Here is a 20,452-nt window from a genome sequence, read left to right on the forward strand (position 1 = left end):
GATATTTATACACATTATAGAGTGTACTTATTGATAAAATAGACATTTATCCAAAGTCATGTAAACAGACACATGTAAGTGCTATTTTTTTATCAATCGGTTGGTCAGATTTTCAAAAACTATATTCTGTATGTCAATAGAGTCAGCAGGGGTAGATCCCAGACTTGCATATAAATTGAGATGAAAATGAAAACCTGGGCCCCATCTTACAAAGAGTTGTGACTGATCCAATCAATCGTAACTTTATGGAAATCCATCAGTGTCATAATTTTTTCTACAGGAAATTTGCAAAATGTAATTTGTAAACAAAGGAAAACACACCAAATTGTCAAGAAATCAATGAATTTTCGGATATACATTCACTGCCAGAATTAAAAAAAAATAATCATGCATTTTATATGTTGAATTTGCTGGCCGTCCATAGTTGCGACTGATCGGATCAATTGTAACTCTTTGTAAGACAGGGCACAGATGACAAATCCCAATTGTAGAAATGTTATAGTACTGTATTCCACACTCAACTGCCAGTGACTCAAGGGTGAAAGAATGTACAAATTAAGCTATGGACATTTGTGAACATCTATGGCCGGGTACCCTCATACTACATGACATATTTTTTCTATTATCGTTTTTCTTAATATCGAAATTCCCATTTATATCAGTTTTCTTGTAATAATCATCATTAATACAATTAAAATGATCATCAATATCACCACTAATATAATCATCATTATCATTGTATTTAGCAGGAAAACATACAATACAAGCAAACTAAATTGAAATTATCAATAACTGCAATTTATAAACAAAATACTTAGAAAATGGATGCCCTGGGCAGTGTTGCAAAGGCATTTTCTGAAAAGTCAAACCTACTACTTGATTTTTTTTCTGAAGATAAGTGAATTCACATTTTTCCTAATTATTGTAAAAGTTATTTTTTGTGAATAATATTTTCTGAAAACAAGTACACTCAGTGTCTACATTTTTGTATATCTAATGTAAAATATTGCAACTTTACCAATTAGTCACATATAGAGCTATCAAGCAATTTCATACATGTCGTTAAGGCTATTTCAACAACAATTTCTATTCTCTTAGCTGAATACTTGAGAAATACAATTTTTGTCAATGATAAATTTATAGTTGAGTAGTCACATGAAAATCTGAAAACCAATGAAAAGAAAACAACTTATTATGGGTGAATTAAAGGTGAAAATGTTATGTGTCGTACGGGCCTCAAAAGTATCATGCAAGACACCCAACATTTTCACCCCTATTTCACCCATGAACAACATTTTTATACTTGTTGTCATTGTTTCACATGACTACCAGGTAGTACTTTATTATTACCACATTACAAATTGAAGTTTCTAATTTGTTTGGACAGCACGATGATAAGTGTTGTGAAAATGGCAGATTTTTCTAGCATAGAATCGCCTATTAGTCCAACTTTGAGTCACACATTATTTTAATCAAAATCAATTATGTTCTCTTTTCTGAAGACCCAATATATTTCTCTCACATTATCTCGAAATGAACTGGATGGTGGCAGGCTCATTATGGGGGATTTCCCTGTAATTCAAGACAAGGTAAGCACTTAAAAGATATCATTATGTCCATAACAGTGAACAGGATGTGTGGAGAATGAAGGTTTCTATCTGGAGTTATCAACTTCCTATTATCACCCACACTAGTGGGAGAGTCAAGCTGCTTAAAATAATTATGATCTCTCATTCATCAAAAGTAACATTCTGTGGTAGGCAATAGGTTTCTCTTTGTAAAAAGTGTGTTATGAGTGCCCATTTGTAGAAATGATACATCATTACAGAGCTGAAAATGTTAACTTTATGAATTGATCCTTACCTCTTTGCCCATTTGTACGATACGAGTAACATACAGGGGGCTCCCAACTTCGACTCAAGTCACATTTCATTCACAATACACACAGAGTGTATTGTCTATTGTACTTACACACTATTGTACTTACTCACCTGAATGTGAGTTTTTCAGGATTGTAATGTACAAGATTGTCAAAATTGAATATAATATACAGATTGATCTCATGAAATGTCTGAAGCACATAAAGATGACATTCCAATGTATCAGGGAGCTATATAAATGTGGAATATTGTCATTATAATAGTTGAACACCCTGTTTATGTTATTTTTTTGTTTATGTTATTGTCATAAATGATTTTACCATCTTTTGTATATTCATATTTTGTTTATTCATAATTGTAAACTGCAAAAAAAAAAAACTACAGTTGTTATCATGCCTCAAATTGTGTTAAAGAATGGAATATGTGTCCTGCTGATATAAGAAATAGCAGTACCCTGTCTCGGTTTAGGAAATTATGTCATAAACATCTACTTGATAAATTTAAGACTAGTTGTTAGTTGCACCTGGGGGTGACATGTTTGGAGTGTGAATGTGTGTGTTTGTCTGTGTGAGTGTGTGAATGCTTGTGTGGGGTTATGTTCCTGTTGTGATCTTTAAATTCCTTGTAATTTTTATGATTTTTTTTTCTCATAATTGTTCTATATTTAAGTAAAATATCATATGCAGGGCCCCCTGATTTCAAGCTGTGCTTCTTTAGTGTCCCAAACCTGTCATTTTCATCAGTTCTTTGTAATGTAACCATTTTATTTTGTTTGTACTTTTGTACTTTTTTGTACTTTGTACTTGTTTTTGACTGGTTTGAATAAATTCAATTCAATTCAATTATTATTATTATTATTTCTGCACTATGCATAGTCCGTGAAGTCACTGATTTTAGCTGTTTTGCTCTGCCCGTTTGACTTCTTCTCCGGTGTCTGAAGATAGCGGGACGACATGACGTTCATCATGGGGTTAGATGGCGCCCCCATGTGGCTGACTTTGTCCTGGATGCGTATGATGTGCCGCAGTCTCTCGAGCCAGTTGGAGCAGTAGGCTTCGGCTGGACGGCTACGGTGGATCTGAGAAGCCAACTACAAGATTGATTAGAATATAAAAATATAGATTGTGTTGAGCAGTTCATATCACTACATTCAATTTAATTCAATTCAATTTTGGTTCAATTTATTTCAAGTTTGCACGAAAAGTTGATACATACAATTAGAGTGATGAAATAGGCATAGTACACACAGAATCACACAAAATATAGAGAATACAAATGTGTGGAAATTTAACAAAGGCTAACAGCCTATAATAATACTAATAATAATAATAACAGTCAGTTCTTGTATAGCGCATTACACATTGAATAATGTGTCTATGCGCTTCCAAAGGACTTAGATATTATTACAGGCATCAAAGGCAAATCCCAAACAGTTGTTAACAAATAAAAAGTGTTTAAAACAGAGCTAACCAAGACATTAAAAAATAAAGCTAACAACAAAACGGCTTATGAAACAATTCATGAGTTTGTAAGAAATTTTGTATATTTTTGTTTAAAGGAGTTGAGTGAAGGGCAAGATTTGAGACATTCAAGCAGTATATTTCATAAAGATACATCATGGGCCTGTAACATAACATTCAAGGATTGATTGTATAGTTGAACGCAATGATCAATAGCAATCAAACATAAAACTGATAGCCGAAACCCATTACACTTTATTATTGCTAGATGATATTGTATCATGTGGCAGCATTTAATCAATTTATTGCACTGTTTGTCTGGTTTTCCTTCCCTTTCCTTTCGAGGCCTTTATCAATTTCAAGCTCTAAGCTTAAGATGGAGGTCTCCTACATTCCAAAATGTATTATGTCAATATATATATATATATATATATATTAAGGAAATGGATGAAGAGAACAATGGTAGGCGTAGCTTAAATCAAGGTTCCCCAGAGCTATCTACCCTTTGGAAAAATTGGTGATGCCGAAAAAATGTCTCTGCCGGGAATCGAACCCGGGCCCCCAGCTTTGAACGCCGGTGCCTTAACCACTAGACCACAGAGACGGGTTAATGGTTAGGGCGAGCCAGATCCGATTGACCGTCAGATAGACAGATTTTCGACACTATACCAATTATATTTTCCTTTGTCGGGTGAAGGTGAGTTTTGAACAATGACAAGCCGCCATGCCTCAGCTGGATCGAAGCTATTGCTTTGATACAGTACACGTATGGGAGAAGAAATACAAATGTGTAAAGCTTTACATGTACAACAGCTTTTGGCAACTCTTTTTTATTTAAATATTGTAAGGAAATGGATGAAGAGAACAATGGTAGGCATAGCTTAAATCAAGGTTCCCCAGAGCTATCTACTTTACACATTTGTATTTCTTCTCCCATACGTGTACTGTATCAAAGCAATAGCTTCGATCCAGCTGAGGCATGGCGGCTTGTCATTGTTCAAAACTCACCTTCACCCGACAAAGGAAAATATAATTGGTATAGTGTCGAAAATCTGTCTATCTGACGGTCAATCGGATCTGGCTCGCCCTAACCATTAACCCGTCTCTGTGGTCTAGTGGTTAAGGCACCGGCGTTCAAAGCTGGGGGCCCGGGTTCGATTCCCGGCAGAGACATTTTTTCGGCATCACCAATTTTTCCAAAGGGTAGATAGCTCTGGGGAACCTTGATTTAAGCTACGCCTACCATTGTTCTCTTCATCCATTTCCTTACAATATTTAAATAAAAAAGAGTTGCCAAAAGCTGTTGTACATGTAAAGCTTTACACACACACATATATATATATATACATATTTTTTTCTGCTATTTGTTTTAATGATTAAAAAAGGAATTCATCAGGTATAAATACATTTCTTCAATAAGATTGGTAGAATGTATGTATGCATATGTCATTCATTATATCATTTGCCTATTGTTATGTCATGCTGAGAAAAATGATTACTCTTGTATATACTTTTGTTATTGGAATGTGGAAATAAATAAATCAAATTAAATATGATACTTTTCATTGCTATGATACTTCGTTCTGGTATTCAGTCGTCTCCTCTTCAAGAGAATGCTGTCTGTGGTGTACTTAACTGGTTCCAACTGTTACCACAAAGGGATGGGGTGCTAATGGGATAAAACAGGGGGGGGGGGTGAGGGCTGAAAGATTATTTTGATGGGGGGGGGGGTCATTTTTCCTCCATTTAAATTCATTAAAAATTCTGCCCCTATGTGGTACTAAACAATGAGTGCATGAGTAAAGTAAATGCATCCAACCCATTTCGAAAAACTCAAAACAATGTTATCAATCTTATCTTATCTTTGTTCTGTTTTGTTTTACCTTGAAGTTTGTTTCATGTTTGTTTTATTAATTTTGTTTTGGTTTTAAAGAAATTATTATTTTATCTCTATTTATTCTTTGGTACTTATTGCATCCATACCATATACTGCATTTCATTTTAACGATTGATATTTCTTGGGTATGTGCGTTTTAACAAGCCTTTTTTATGGCTTTTTTGTGCATGCCCAATTTCCATTCATTACTTTGTTCATCTGTATTTTTTGAATATGTGCCAACCATACTTTTATCATCACCACTATTTGTTTCAGTTATGTTCTGTTGATACATTTTGCTTTGTTTTATGTTATTTATATTTTCTTTGTGTATACATAATTTTTTTCTTTTTAATGAACTTGGAAATAAATACTGAATTGAAAAAAAAAATCTTGAATTGATTAAAGCTTACATTGGCATGAAGAGCCATCTGTCTGATAAGGAGAGCCGCTCGTTGATCAGACACCATCCAGGGGCCTCGTCTACCCAACATATGCTCCAACTCTGTTGAAGTGACAGATAAATCACATCAGTGACAAACAAAACACATTTCCCCCTTCCAGAGGATTCTTTATTTTGAAGAGAGATTGCAAGACAATTATACATGGACGGCTCTCATATAATAACCTGCTACTGAAATTGTGCACAAAAGTTAGTGAATCCCACCACAAAATGCACACCTTCATGCGGAGTGTTGAATGTAGACAACAGCAAAACGGTGAGCCCAGAGAAACAAACTATATTGAATCTAATATTCTTATCACCTGACTACACAATTATATATCTTAAACATGACAGAACTTGAACATTTTATTCTATATTCATTTTCAGGTGGGGTGCACTAACTTTTGAGAACCACTGTACAAGTGCATACACACATATTAACCGGTGTGTTGGCTCAGTTGGTAGAGCGTCCGTCTCACAACCGGGAGGTCGGGGGTTCAAACCCCCGCCACGTCAGACCAAAAGACGTAAAAAGATGGGAGTTGCTGCTACCCTGTTTGGCGTTCAACGATTAAAGGGATAGAGCCTCGTCGATCTGGCGCTGCACAGTGGCCGCCGGGCCCACGATCAATTGGGCAAAGCAAATTTTCGGAGTATTTCATTTCATGTCTATTTCGAACAATAAATTATGGATTTATATTGTAGATAAACGATATGACAAATATACTTTTACAAATCATAATGGTCTAGCGCACCAAAACATTTTAATTTGAAGACAAAAATCTTGTGACAAGTCTGTACACATACAGTGGCATGAAATGAATAATTATTACATATATCCAATTCAATTACTCATATTTGTGTCAAGGCACTTCCTACACTAACAAAAAAGACCTAAAAATGAGACCACTTCTTAATTTTATTTTTGTAAGACAAGGAATGTGAGGTTTCGAGGGCTACCAAACTTGTGCAACCCCCCCAAAAAAAAAAGAAAATTAAGATGGCAAAAAAGAATTTTGAATAAAATAAGAAGAACCTGTCAACACAAACCTTTAAACAGTTTAAACATGACCTGCCAACAGCAGGGAATGAGAAACTGTTTTCAGTTGCATATCCCCCAAACTTTAGTTTGAAACATTGAACCCCATGACCTCTGCCATTGGTCTGGTTACCTGGAATTACATTCATCCATACATGTCAATGAAATGCAAAGATTTTTCAAAACAAAATCATATATTTTATGAAACAATACAATGCCATGACTTGGTTGCAAAAACAATAATTTTGCAAAAATGTAATGGTTTGCAGCTCTGGGTTTTTCGTTCGTAATCCTCACCTGGTTTAGCTTGAATGGAGACTAGATTGCTATCATTGTCTAAAGGCTCCACGACAATCTCAGCAAAGTTGAACTGACCCTGTACAAGAAAGAAAGCAAGAGGTCTCGATCTGTTTTATCGGTTTCATCTGCCATGCATAACCGATCCATTAATTATTTGGTCTCTAATTATTAAAAGAGATGGTTTACTCATTCTATGAGTGCCAAATTTGAAATAAGGATTCATACAACTCCCAAGAATGTTCTGTAATCTGATTGGTCCATATCGGACCACATGATATTAAGCGAATTGCACTATTGCATCCAAAACGCACTATCCTGCACTCCGACGTCATACCAAAAGTACTATCCTGCACTCTGACGTCAGAGTGCAGGATGGTGCGAGGTCTGTAATTATCTAGAATTAAGATGAAATATAGCATTTGGGGCAACTCAGTAACATGGGGGTTGTATAAAAAAAAACAATGCATGCATTCTTGTGCATAGAGGACCTCAATAATGAACTCTGTGCTCGACTCGCCAAATGGATATACAGCAATCGGTCCTGCAGACCTCGGTGCGGTATATTCATTGGATCTTCTCGCACATCGTTCTTTATTTGGCCCTGCATACACGCACTTACATGCATTATTTGTATAATAGTTAACTGATAAGTTTGACAGATCTATTTTTTTTTTGGGGGGGGGATCTTATGTGATCTTCACTGGATACCCATTAGATCAAGGATCAAACATTCTTGTATAATCATTCAAATCTATACACGCTATTACCCCTTCAAGAACTCGTCCAAATCCATAAAACCCACGCAGAATCTCATTCTGATTCTAGAATTCTTCTGTCTGAAATTACAGTCAAGACCGAATCATAATAGGGGATCTGGCTTTCTTTTTCAATTGAAACATCTTGGGTATGCACGTTTTAACAAGCCTTTTTATGGTTTTTTTGTGCATGCCAAGCCTTGAAATAAGCACCTGTGAGCCGGGGGCAATTTTTTTTTAAATTGCCCCCGGCTCACGGGCTTTTTACAGGAACCGGGGGCAATTTTCTGGAACCAGGGGCAATTTAAAAAAAATATATATATAACGGTGAACCACGCCGCAAATTTGTTTATAGTATAAGCGCAGCTCCTGCAATTTTGTAATTAGTAAATGAATAGCATATGCTAAGTATTAGGCTTATTCAAACATTTAAGAAATCAGATTTAAATGTTTAAGTGTTTTGACACCCTCACTCCACATCCCCTTTACAACCACACACACATGGGCTTATTTATTTTTCGTCTTTAATGAATCATGATCAATGAACCCCCCCCAAAAAAAAAAATCTAAATAAATGAATAAAATAAAAATTAAAAAAGAGAGAGAGAGATGGAGAAAGAGAATTCAGATCAAATAATAAATTTAGAAAAAAAAAAAAAGTTTTTTTTATGGTTTGAATCATGGGAGTGGGTGAGTGTTTGTGTGTGATTGTGGCTGTGAGGTGCACTTGGATTGCATATAAATTATGTTAAAGAAATTAAGAAACGAAATCAATAAATAACTCTATTCAAATTCCAGCACATAGCCACAGGCTATGTACATGTATTGTAGGTTCCCGTACCTTAAGTTTTTCACAAGTTATTTGAAAACGCAGATCTCCACAGAAAATGCCTTTCATTCTGGGAGAGTCTGAATTCGGTGAAAATGTATTCATTAATAACTAAAATATTCATCACAATGAAGAAATCATAAAGTTTTTTGACAGTTTTCAAAAATTAACATGAAATCTAAACTCTATCTCAAACGGAAAATCACCATCACTTAGGCCATTACTGATAGAATTCTCACCCAGAGCTCTGGCAGACATAAGCTCAAAACTGGCTTGCTAACACCACACTCAAGTGCACGCGGCGTCCTCCTATTTTTTTTTAGATGGAGCCTTGTTAGATTATTTATTGTCTGATATTTACCCCTCTCCAGGAAAGAAATTAAAAAGCTACAATTCACAACTATAAGCTAAGTTATTTTGGATTATTAAGGCTCCGTTTTGACAAGCAAGGTCGGCGACTGTGAGGATAAAAGACTTGCACATCGTATGTGCTGTTAACAGGGATTTATCTCCTGTGCAATTCGAATTACTATATCACAGAATTGTGATATCCCGACTGGAAATGTGTGCATTAGAAATTGCACATGGTGAAGTATGGAAAAACCGCTACCGGAAGAACGCGCTTACATGTATTACAGGAAAAAAAAAAGACGGACGTAGCTCACTTTTTATGGTACAGAAAAAAAAACGCACTTGGCAATTTTAAACTGTGTTTATCGTAAATTGAAAGTTATTTGATTTTGGCTTTACAGATATTTAAATTACATGTATGATATGGCTTCATTGCTCACTCACGGCGGGCGCAATTACCTGGAAAATATTTGCGCCCGGTCGTCAAAATTTTGATGATTTTGGGGCTTCATGGGCGCAATTGATGGCGTTATGAGCGCGAATTTGCGCTCAGCGCCCACTTATTTCAAGGCTTGGTGCATGCTCCATTCCCATTCATCACTTTGTTTCATCTATACTTTTATAATTATGTGCCAACAATCATTTTATCATTACCCCTATTTGTTCTGGTTATGTTCTGTTGATACCTTTGCTTTTGTTTTGTTGTTATTCACATTTCTTTGTGTATATATAACTTTGTTCTTTTTAATCAATTTGGAAATATGTACTTGAATTGAAAGCTGCACCAGCACAATGGATTTATCTCCCATCAAGCTTTAATAAAGGAGAATGAAACCTTTGAAAACAAGATAGCTTGTGTGAAAACAGAAAAATCAAAGAAACAGATCAACAAAAGTATGAGGAAAATCAGACAAATAATGAGAAAGTTATGAGCATTTGAATATTGCAATCACTAATGCTATGGAGATCCTCCCATTGGCAATGCGACAAAGATGTGTGATGTCACTTGTGAACAACTCTCCCCATTACTTTAGTATATATTTCACTTACACTGCCTCTTTTATCACATCTATCAGTAGATCATGTGTTCTTTCTATAGGAGGGCATGCAATACAGATTTTTAAAGAATACATCAAGGATAAAGAGTTTGTATCACCATAAGAAAAAGCAAAAAGACATTTTGGGGTATTTTACAGTCTATCAATGGGAAAGTTGTTCACATGTGACATCACACATCCTTGTCGCATTGCCAATGGGAAGATCTCTGTGATTGCAATATTCAAGTGCTCATAACTTTCTCATTATTTGTCAGATTTTCCTTAAAATTTCTTCGTTCTTATTCTTTGATTTTTCTTTCTTGACACAAGCCTACTTGTTCAAAAGGTTTCATTCCCCTTTAAGAAATGTTGCCCAGCTTGACTAATTCAAAGTAGAAGTAAACACACACCTATTTCTCAATGCTTACATTAAGTTCCATCTATATTCAATATTCTATGTTTATAATGTATATTTACTGTCTGATTTTCAGTCATGATTTTTACCATATTTCCCGCTTTTCCTCATGCATGCAGACCCTCGGGTGTTACGCGATTACCAAAACTATAGTATTATCCTAATATTTCTATTATTTGACTGTTTTGATGTATATCCCTGAAATTGGAGTTTCCTTGCAGAATACACCATTATAAAATTGACAATTTTGTACCTTGATGGTCCCCAGTTTATAAGGCTGCCCACTCTCATTGTAGACGATGGACACAAAGTCATTGCCAATGTGAAGTTTCTTTCCGTTACACATGGGATCAGATTCCTTGTTAGGCATCAGAGTGGCAATGTGGAATATAACTGGATAATAAAAAAAAACGATTGATTTATTTCATTTCTTTTCTTTCCATTTTTCACATACAAATAAAAAATACATAAATGGAAACATGTAAATACAATTACAAACAAAAATGAACAAAAGTAATGACCTTACATTTGCAAATATTGGGTAATGTAAATTATACGAACAAATTACGATACTTATATCATCATTTTATAAGGAAAAGACAAATAAAGAAAAGGGAGTGGGGGATAATATCGCATCATAACATTATTTTTGTGTACACAGGCTGAAAGGAGTGCACCAATTTTATGGCTCTGCAACCCACAGAATTTTGAAGCATGTATGTACGCGATGGCTGTCATCAGAGTCAGTACTACAGAGGTTGCGGGAACAGTGGGATGCCTTGAAGATGTACTTTGGACAGGAAGCTGGGGCCCTATCTGACAAAGGGAAGCAAGATGATGCTAGAACCTCCAGCCATTCAAAGATACTGAAATCAAATAACTGCATGTACTTCTTCAGGCTCGGGCAGAAAGTAAATTCCTGCGAAACCAAAGGGGAATCCAGAGCAAAGAGTGAAAAAAAATCATCTTCAGAGAGAAAGACAAGTTCAAGTAACATGAGAAAAGGGAGTCAGGATGATGCTCAAGCTTCCAATCAGTCAAGAAACTGAAAGCTTGTACTACATCATCGGGTTGCTCGGGAAAGTCAAATCCTGCAGAATGAAAAGTGTCTTCCGAGAGAATGGCAAGCTCAGAAGTTCAAAGATTATTGCTTTGATGATGTGGAAGAGGTTCATCGTGGTGACGGATTAAGTAAAAGAGTAGTAATCAGTTGTCTCATGATGGATCAAACGTTGTTGGAGAGCGGCATTTCGTCTGCAAGTTGCTAGACTTCGTCAGGCAAAGAACAGACGATGCTGTGCATGGGTCGGCGAGGGGCTGGTGCGCCTGGCTGCACGAAATTGTCTGGTTCCACTCATGTGTGAGCCGCACTGTGATTGGCCGATGTTGCCGGTGCTTCGGTTTAAAAAATCAAGTCATTGGTAGCTAGTCAATTATATCAGGGTGTGGCATAACATAAAAAGATAGAGTTTAATTTATTGACATTTACTGTGAACCAGAATACACACTCGCAACTTGGGTAATCAACACCATACATTGATAAACATGCATCTATTTCAAAGTAGTTAAACACCGCATTACACACTGCAATTTTCATACGATCAAACTTGTACTCCTTCGTTAACCATTAACTAATAAAACTTTAGGGAATTTAGATAACGTATAGAGCAGCTACTTGCATATATGACGTAACAAATTCATATCATTTGATATTCACAACTCTCTAATTCATTGTTATTTTTTTTGTCTAAACCCTCACAAATATTTTTCTTGTGCTTTTATCATACACCTAGCATTTGTACATCTTGATGAGTTGATAGGGCCATTGTACTATACAATGTTGAAATTTGCATCAATCAGCATTAGAAACAAGACATAAGTTACAAGAAATTATATTTTGTACATATTTGTGGCATTAAAATTTTCATCCACTTAGTAGAAATGTGAACCAAAAGAATCAATGAATACCTTGCATGATGTCATCCTGCCACCAGTAGGTAAAGTTGCCATCAGAACCGCTTCTATCCAGTCCTCCGGTGTACACCTCATCAGGGTCAATGTCCTTGAGTGACACCAGTTGACCCAGCCCTCGTAGGAAGTTCATGTAGCGTGCTGATCCATACACGTTAGACAGGATGGCTGTCTCGTCGTTGGCCTGAGTAAAGAGGATTGAAAATGCAACAAGACATTGTTTAAAAAATCAACAACAATAACAATAGCAAGGCACTTAAGAATCAAGGAATTTCCTCCTACTGGATACCCATTTGCTATACCAAGGTGGAGAGTGGCAAATGTAGATAAACACCTTGCCAAAGGATGCAAATGTTGTAGGTGGGATTCAAAAACTCACCGTGCGGTTCATAGTGCAGAGACTTATCCACAACACATCTACAGTATTAAACTAACACTTAAAAACAAATTAACATTTGCGAAACTGAAATCTCAATACAGAAAAGCAACATATTGATTGCAACACAAACTTCTTTAAAAGTTTAATCTTTGAAAGAAGTTGATAAAATTGCAACTATTTCTGAGACAAAAAAATAATATAAATAAATAATAAATAACCTTATTACTATGGAGGTGGGGAGACTCACTTTATTTGGAAAGGTGAAAGATTTAAGAGCAGAAAAAGTTGAAACCAGGGCCCCCGTCTTACAAATAGTTACGAATGATCCAATCAACCACAACTATGGAAAGCCAGCAACATCAATACCTAAAATACATGTTTGCTCAAAATATTTTCTAGATAAGATGTATATTCATACATTCACTGTTTTCTTGACAATTCTGTATGCTTCTCTTTGTTTTCAAAGGACATAGGGCAAATTTCCGAAAAAAAAAATTATGACACTGATGGATTTCCATATATTTCAGATATTTCAGATTGATTGGATCAATAGTAACTCTTTTTAAGACGGGGGCCCAGATCAACCTGTCAAAAGCAGAAAAGGACTACTAACCTGTGACTCTCCTACATAGACCACACCTATTTTATGAGTGTCATAAGGAGGTATCCTGTCCAGTACCTTGACAGCTCTCTGACCAACCTGACACGAGAAAAAAAAGTAATATATAGTTTACAGAATGTCAATGACTCTGTTCACTTAAAGATGTGTATCTTATCTTTTCTAACAGTATTAGTTATTGCAAGGCTCCATATTAACTTTTTTCGGTGGTGGCCCGTTCGGGCCACCAAAACCTTCAAATAATTTTTTTTGGTGGCCCATTAGTAAAGTTTGGTGGCCCGAAAAATATAAAGAAAAACATTAATTAAAAATGAATAGGGCCTAAAACAAACTAAAATATTATGCAGTCACTACCACGTACCACTATTCTTTGTACATCTTGTATGTAAATCGTGCTTGCTGTTATACTACTTTGCTTATTTTGTGGTAATTCATAAAACCTAGATTATGCAGGCCCCAAATCCAGTTTATTTTCTCTTTTCCAGCATATTATAGCAGGAGAAAATCACAGAAAAATATGCTGCAGAATTAGAACAATGTGTAAAAGGGGGAAAAAAAATTTAGAAGAGTATATTGAAAAAAAGAAAACAAAAATTGTAAAAATGAATAAGTGAAATAAAACAAAAGAAAAAATGAAAGAAAAAACAAAGAATAGGAAAAAAAAATTGCGAAAAAAAACAAAGAAAATGTAAGAAAAATGAAGAAGAAAAAAATAATCAAAAAATGGGGAAAATTATTATTATTCAGCAGAAACATGTTCTTTAATCAGGCATGTTCAATGGGAAGGGGTATAAATGGTTTAATCACTGTAAAAAAAATGAAAGAAAAAAAAGAAAACGGCACAAGTTATCTGGAAAAAAATAGTGAGAAAATTCCTTCCCTATATTTGACAAAATGATGGAAAACATTCACATTTCATATCAATGAAATGCCTTCCCAAAGTATTTACTTCCTTAATAGTGGTTTAAGAAGTCATTTATAAACAAGAAAAAAAGAAGCTGTCTATTCATTTTTGGCTAGAACAGACACAGCGTCGAAATAAACCAAATATCAACATACATACAAATGCACATGTGGGATTGTGATGTACTCACCTATGTGTTTTATGTGTATAAATGCATTTGGAAATCGATCTTTTTGAGTCAAAAGAGAGGTCATAATTCCTCCTTTTAATGCTTGCAAATAATCAGGTTTCAGTAATATGGACTGTACAAGGGCATTTCATTGGTGTAAAATGTGACTTTGACGTAGATTTTCAAAGTTCTGGGGAAGATTTCTTAGCAGTAACATTTCGTATCGCAGCTCCCTTAGTTTGAATAGTCTGCAAGCGCACGGCTAGCTGCAGTGGTTTCATGCATGCAAAGCTCACCCAGACAGCCGGCTGTTACTGTATGCTAGCTGTAGGACTACATACTGTCATGACTATGCAATCTTTGTGTGTGTGTATTTGTGTGCAGATTAACAAAAAAGGCGCATGATGAAGTTTCTTGCAATTTGAACTGTAGTAAGTTTAGGGTTGCAAAGGACTGGAAACTTTCCGGAAATTTTGGAAAATTTCCATGGAAAATTTCGGGAATTTTCAGCTGCCGGGAATTTTGGGAATTTTCGGGAATTTTCATTTTTCACAAAAAGTGATAAATTCTGGTTTAAATACTAAATTATAAATTGATAACCTAAAATAGCATATTTTCCATGTGTATTTATACTATTCTTCATTCTTTAAATTGCCCATGGTATAAAATATTCATCAAACTACATAAATACATTATATATGTAAATGTAGTAACATAATGGAGCATTATGTACAAAATGAAGCTTTTCAATTCAACATGAAAAAAATAATACTTTGCATTACACTTTTTTTCATTTTTCTTTAAATGTCAATATTTTTTTATGTGAGAACCTGCCATTATATAATAGCATGTTATTAAGAGAACACTGCCCCCTACATGTAGCCTGCATGCACAGACCCTTATTGAAACTTTCATCCACAAGTGGGACTTCATATAAGACTAGCAGGAATACAACTTTCTGTTGAACAAAAGGACCTTCTGTACACAAGTCATTGGCAGAAACCTTAGGCTGCTGATTCAGACCACTTTCCTTGAGTTAAGGGTCTGAATGTGCAGCCTACTTATGCCTTGTGTACAGAAGGCCCTAACACTCAGGAAACAGCAAGATTTTATGTGCTAGTCTTTGCATGGAGACCCACTTTTTGATCAAAGTTTCAATCAGGGTCTGTGCCTGCAGCCCGGGGGGGCCACTTACATTGACGAGTGGATACCATGCGCGACCAAAAAAACACGTAAAAGGAATGTCTTGTTCACGATAGGGCACGTTACGTACGTAACGTGATAAGGGTGTCAAAACACAAAAATAATGAAAAAAGGGTATCTATTTCACTAGGAAAGTTGCGTGTTTATAGGGTCATATTTGCGGGGAAGATAAATGAAATTAAAATGTTTTATAAAGGATGTCCTTTTTGCCTCAACATTACGTGTTTAGAGTCCGATTTGCACGAGGTGTGGAAGGCAGGGTCGTACTAAACCTGTGACATACTTGTTTAGGGGTTCATTTCAGGAAATACTTGCCAAGAGAATCGTTTTGTTCCCAATACTTGTTTAGGGTAGGGTTTCACACGCCAATACTTGTTAAGGGGTGCATTTTCAGAATATGGAAAATACGTGTTTAGGGTGCTTTTCGAGACCCCATGGTCGCGCATGGTATCCACTTGTAAATGAAAGTGGCCCCCCGGGGCCTGCAGACTAGGTCTACACAGCAGACTAATCCCACCAGCAGCTATGGCACTGGTTTGAGTCTAAAAATGGGAAAATCAGGTCCAGGAACAAAAAACGTTATATTACTAATTTATTTGTGAGATGCCCCCCCCCCCCGAAAACATGGGGGGGGCAAGAAATAACATTATTATAATGGGTGACTTTGAAAACAAGATTAATAATTTTTAGCAAAGGGAGAAAAAATGCACTATTAAAGTTTGTTGACCTCAAATGAACTTTGACCTTGATTGAGATTGAGAAACTTGTTATCAATTTCATATCTTTTGTGACATTAAATGACAATTTCATATCAGTTTCATTTAATTTGATCTAGTATTTTAAAAATACTATGTTTATTTCTAAGAGGGCTAATTGAACTGAAGTTAACTTTAAGCTTGAGCCAGAAAACTATATACTCATCAATTTAACGCTACAAACTGCACAAAGTTCTCACTTCTGCTATGCAGAAATAAATGAGAAATAGATGATAATATAATAAAATGCTATTAATGCCATAATTATTATTAATAATGATTCTCATATCTGCAAAAAGATGAGAATATCTAAGAGGCATCATTGTAAAGCATTTGCAGTGTATATGTACTGCCATCGCACATGCCATTCAACCAGTAAAACAGTAAATCAACTTTTACATGAAATTCATTGAAATTCTGCCTTGTCTGACTGTCTTAGCATTTATATTTTGCATGAAAATTGCTGACAAAGCACAATCAAGCATCATCTGCCAGAACAATCCTTTCAACTCCTGTATATGAATATCAGAAAATTGCTACTTTTTGAAAATTTCCAACCTTTCTTGAAAATTCCCAACACATCTTGAAAATTCCCGAAAATTGCCGAAAATTCCCAAACTTCCCAATAAATTCCCGTTTATTCCCATGGAAAGTTTCCACTGCGAAAATTCCCGGGAATTTTGCAACCCTAAGTAAGTTGATAAATGCATGCAAAATCAGGAGAAAAATTGCGCTACTTTGAAAATTATTGGTTACCCGATTCGGGCCACCAAAACTTAACATTTTTTCAATAATGGTTGCCAGAGATGATTTTTTGGTGGCCCCGGGCCACTGCTAATGTCGAGCCTTGGAATTGGTTATTGGCACTCTTACACTCATCTGCAGTCTCTCATTCTTTCTTTTCTTGTGCGCCTCGGAATAGAACATTTCTAGATAGATGGCGCTATTTAAATGCCAATTATTATTATCATTATTATTATCTGTATACATAGCAGAATGGTAATCTACACTTGCTAAACCTGATCAGAGTGAATTACAAAATTTACAGAATTCTCCATATATTTTTTTTTCATACAAAAAGATATTTCCCTTTAAAATATCAGGTGGAGGATCTCACAAAACTTAGTGTCATGATTTGTAAGAATTTTTGACTATATGATAGTTGTTTCAATGATGTCGGCTGAGGACTTAATATGCATAATTACATGATGATAAAACCAGACATTTAAGGCCCCTCCTGGTTCAAACCTCCACCCCAGTTAATTGCACATGTACACACACAGAATATGATCCAATTATATAACTGCTGAATAATTAGTGCTTCAAAAACCTAGGAGGGTTAATTTAAAGGAGAATGAAACCTTTGGAACAAGATACCTGTAGCTTGTGTGAAAACAGAAAAATCAAAGAAACAGATCAACAAAATTTTGAGAAAAATCGGACAAATAATGAGAAAGTTATGAGCATTTGAATATTGCGATCATTGATGCTTTGGAGATCCTCAAATTGACAATGTGACAAAGATGTGTGATGTCACTTGTGAACAACTCTCCCCATTACTTTAGTATATATTTCACTTAAATTGCCTCTTTTATCACATCTATCCATAGATCATGTGTTCTTTCAAGAGGAGGGCATGTAATACAGATTTTTAAAGAATGCATCATGGATAAAGAGTTTGTATCACAATAACAAAAAGCAAAAAGAGGCATCTTGAGGGTATTTTATAGTCAATCAAAGGGAAAGTTGTTCACATGTGACATCACACATCCTTGTCGCATTGCCAATGGGAGGATCTCCATAGCCTTAGTGATTGCAATATTCAAATGCTCATACCTTTCTCACTATTTGTCAGATTTTTCTCAAACTTTCTATGTTCTTCTTTGATTTTTCTGTTTCGACACATGCCTACTTGTTCCAAAGGTTCCATTCCCCTTTAACGTTTTTTGTGTGTCTAAATTTACATCATTGTGCATTCAACTGAAGAGCCTTACCTGTGAGAGGGGTATAGCAATGGGTCTCTCAGCACCCTCAGTAAACAATGGAGAGAAATATACCTGAAGGAATACAAAGCTGAAAGAAACATATTTATATATAATTATAACTCAGGAGGCAGATTATAATAATGATATTAATATTCCGCATTTATAGAGCGATTAATACATTGGAACAACGTCTCTAAGCGCTTTACAGACATATTATTACCCTGGTCATCGGATCCTTGCATGCCCGCATATAATGTATGCACCTTCTCCACTCCCTGGGGAGCATTCCAACAAGAGTTCCAAGACTCAATTGCTAGGTATACTACATATAGGCTTTCACATCCTACCGGGTACCCATTTAACACCTGGGTGGAGAGTGGCAAAGTGTGGATTAACGCCTTGCAAAATTACGCTAGGCCATGGTGGGATTGGAACACACGACCCTCTGATTACAAGGCGAGAGTCAGAACCGGTACACCACTACGTTTCCACAAGCATTTAGGAAAACTTACTTTGCAAATCAAGCTGTGTGCGAATGTGTGCTTGGATGTAATCACGGTTCAGTTCAATTCAAATCATTTATTTCCACTTTCAAAACAATCTACAAACATATATCATACAGTGATCGGGCCATATAAAGCACAAAATGAAAGTTTACTCGAAATGACCCTTGACAGGAAATTACAAGTACAAAATTCAATCAGATATGATTATTCAGATAACTTGCATCTGGAACTGACCTTAAATGTCTTTCAAGCACCATTCTTAACACTCTTTAAATATCTGAAAGATTAATGCATATTAGATGCCTTAGTCAGGTTTCTAAGCCCCTCACTTTCATGTGTAATTTTGGCTTAGACCACTCGGCCATGGCAACTGCATGCTGCAAATCTTATTAATCATCGTTTGCTTTAAATGATTTTAAGACAGGTATATTATGATATTTCTTGTAATGTAGTCACACAACCTACCTAGGATTTATACCGGAGCGGAAGGTGTCACGTTGGGTAAACGATCCCCTATGCTTAGTGTCTGAGGTCCTGCGACTCCTGCTATCACCTTGCTGTCCTTTATGCCTATCTCGACGAACCATAATAGACACCGTGTGGCCTCTGGGACGTGAGGAATGCTGATTGTACTCCAAGTTTTTCCTAGATTGCTGCCTGCTCTCTTCTTTCACTGAATGAGGAACAACTGGCAAGGTTTGTGGCTTCTCTACTTTAGATTCCTGTTCACCCCCTGCAGTAGTCTTTGAGACAGTACTGTCGTCATGAGCTTCTGGAACAGTTGTGGCAGGGTTTTCAGGAGCAGTTGAGGATGCTGACTTTGGTGTGGCCTTTGTAGATGTTTCTTCAACCTCAATGTCCTTGTAGCTGATGTCCACAAACTCTGACGACCCACTCGTCTGCAGGAGTCCATCCACCTGGTCCCCGCCTTGGTCAGTCTTCTCTTCTCCAGCGGATGGCCAGAGGTCTGGTGGCACTTCCTGGGAGTAGCGCTTGGAGAGGAACGAAGGGTCTTTGTAGGACCCTGGCTTCTGAGCCGTATCTTCCAGGAAGGATCGTGCCACCGAGCGAGGGGAGAGGGTTGGTAGGTTGGTGGGCTCCCCCATCTTGATCAGGGCAGGTGAAGAGTTGGATCTCATCAACCTAAGCTTGGGCGAAGTACCCACATTTTCAAGGTCGTCTGGCTTTTCATCAAACTCCTTAAGCAATTCCCTGTACGAAGAATCCTGAAGGTGTACAAAGAGGATAAGTAGAATTTTAGCTACATGTGCAAGTTAATTTTCATTCCTTGTGAAATTGTACAGAAGGACGCAACTAACAATCCAAGGTGATGCATTGGCCGATCAAGGCAGGGGTGCACTGGGTACACACACCCTCTAAATTTTGAGAATTTGCAAATGGAACATGTATATTGATATACATGTTGCTGAAATTATGTAAATTGTGATCTGCACCCCAACTATTTTCAAATTTGCAATTTGAACTCCCTTTATATTTCAGTTCAAAATTCAGGATCTGCATTGGTATCGTCATCCAACCACACAAAGATATAGGAAATACATGTATGCAGATGC

General features: G+C 36.2%; 1 protein-coding gene and 1 non-coding gene across 2 annotated transcripts in view; one reads left to right on the forward strand and one right to left on the reverse strand.

The window, feature by feature from the left end:
• Positions 1-393: 393 nt before the first annotated feature.
• Positions 394-20,452, reverse strand: part of LOC121423311 (tuberin-like) — a 73,451-nt gene continuing 53,392 nt past the window's right edge. The window contains 8 exon segments of the mRNA XM_041618657.1: positions 394-2,970; positions 5,630-5,721; positions 6,998-7,076; positions 10,641-10,780; positions 12,356-12,542; positions 13,351-13,437; positions 18,382-18,460; positions 19,344-20,104. Of these exon segments, the coding sequence (XP_041474591.1) occupies positions 2,746-2,970; positions 5,630-5,721; positions 6,998-7,076; positions 10,641-10,780; positions 12,356-12,542; positions 13,351-13,437; positions 18,382-18,460; positions 19,344-20,104 (1,650 nt within the window). The 3' untranslated portion in view covers positions 394-2,745.
• On the forward strand, positions 6,105-6,177 carry TRNAV-CAC. Its single transcript has one exon. It is a non-coding gene; the product is annotated as a tRNA-Val (tRNA).

Source organism: Lytechinus variegatus, chromosome 10 (genome assembly GCF_018143015.1).
Source record: "Lytechinus variegatus isolate NC3 chromosome 10, Lvar_3.0, whole genome shotgun sequence".
In the NCBI taxonomy this organism is placed as follows: domain Eukaryota; kingdom Metazoa; phylum Echinodermata; class Echinoidea; order Temnopleuroida; family Toxopneustidae; genus Lytechinus; species Lytechinus variegatus.